The sequence below is a fragment of the Corvus brachyrhynchos genome, unplaced genomic scaffold, assembly GCF_000691975.1.
Source record: "Corvus brachyrhynchos isolate BGI_N302 unplaced genomic scaffold, ASM69197v1 scaffold18, whole genome shotgun sequence".
NCBI classification, from domain to species: domain Eukaryota; kingdom Metazoa; phylum Chordata; class Aves; order Passeriformes; family Corvidae; genus Corvus; species Corvus brachyrhynchos.
Genome location: NW_008246064.1, coordinates 132357 through 132976, shown reverse-complemented (window position 1 = coordinate 132976; position 620 = coordinate 132357). Strand labels below are relative to the sequence as shown.

Sequence of the window (620 nt, the reverse complement as noted above, 5' to 3'; positions counted from 1 at the left end):
GGCGGTGGCCCGGGGGGGGGGGGAGCCGGAGCAGCCGGCGAGGCCGAAGAGGAGGCAGCTCTACAGGTGATGCCCGCTGGAGGGGGTGAGCTGAGGAGGGGCAGCACCACCATCCCCACCGTGGTTTTCTCCGTGGTTTTCTCCACCAGCTTCTTCACGGCGGGCGGGACGGGCTTTGAGGCGTTCTTCACCGCGGGCGGCGTGCTGGTGGTGGCCGTGTGCACCAAGAAGGACTACATGACGGTGGCGCTGCCCGAGTTTGCCTTCAACGACTCCGCGTGGGTGAGGATCATCCCCATCCCCACCCCTGTCCCCATCAGGGGCACCGTGATGCCATAATGTCCCTCTCTGTCCCTCCAGCACTGCGTTGACATCGTCCATGTCGCCGGCCGCCGGCCCTTCGGCCAGAACGTCGTCAGCATCTACGCCGACGGACACCTGCGGAAAACGGCACAGCTCCGCTTCCCATCCCTCCACGAGGTGGGGGGTCCTCCCAGCGCCCACCCAGACCCCTCCCCATGGCCTCAGCCGGGGCTGAGCGTGATCCCTTCTCCCTCCCAGTCCTTCACCTCCTGCTGCATCGGCTCCGCGGGCCACCGGGCCACCACGACGGCCACCAC

At 68.1% G+C, this 620-nt stretch overlaps 1 protein-coding gene across 1 annotated transcript in view; it reads left to right on the top strand.

Moving 5' to 3' along the window:
- Positions 1–620, top strand: part of NBEAL2 (neurobeachin like 2) — a 29710-nt gene that overhangs the window by 12023 nt on the left and 17067 nt on the right. Inside the window, exons 14-17 of the mRNA XM_017746713.1 lie at positions 3–66; positions 150–282; positions 361–480; positions 562–612. Coding sequence (XP_017602202.1) covers positions 3–66; positions 150–282; positions 361–480; positions 562–612 — 368 coding nt within the window. The remainder of the gene's footprint in view (positions 1–2; positions 67–149; positions 283–360; positions 481–561; positions 613–620) is intronic.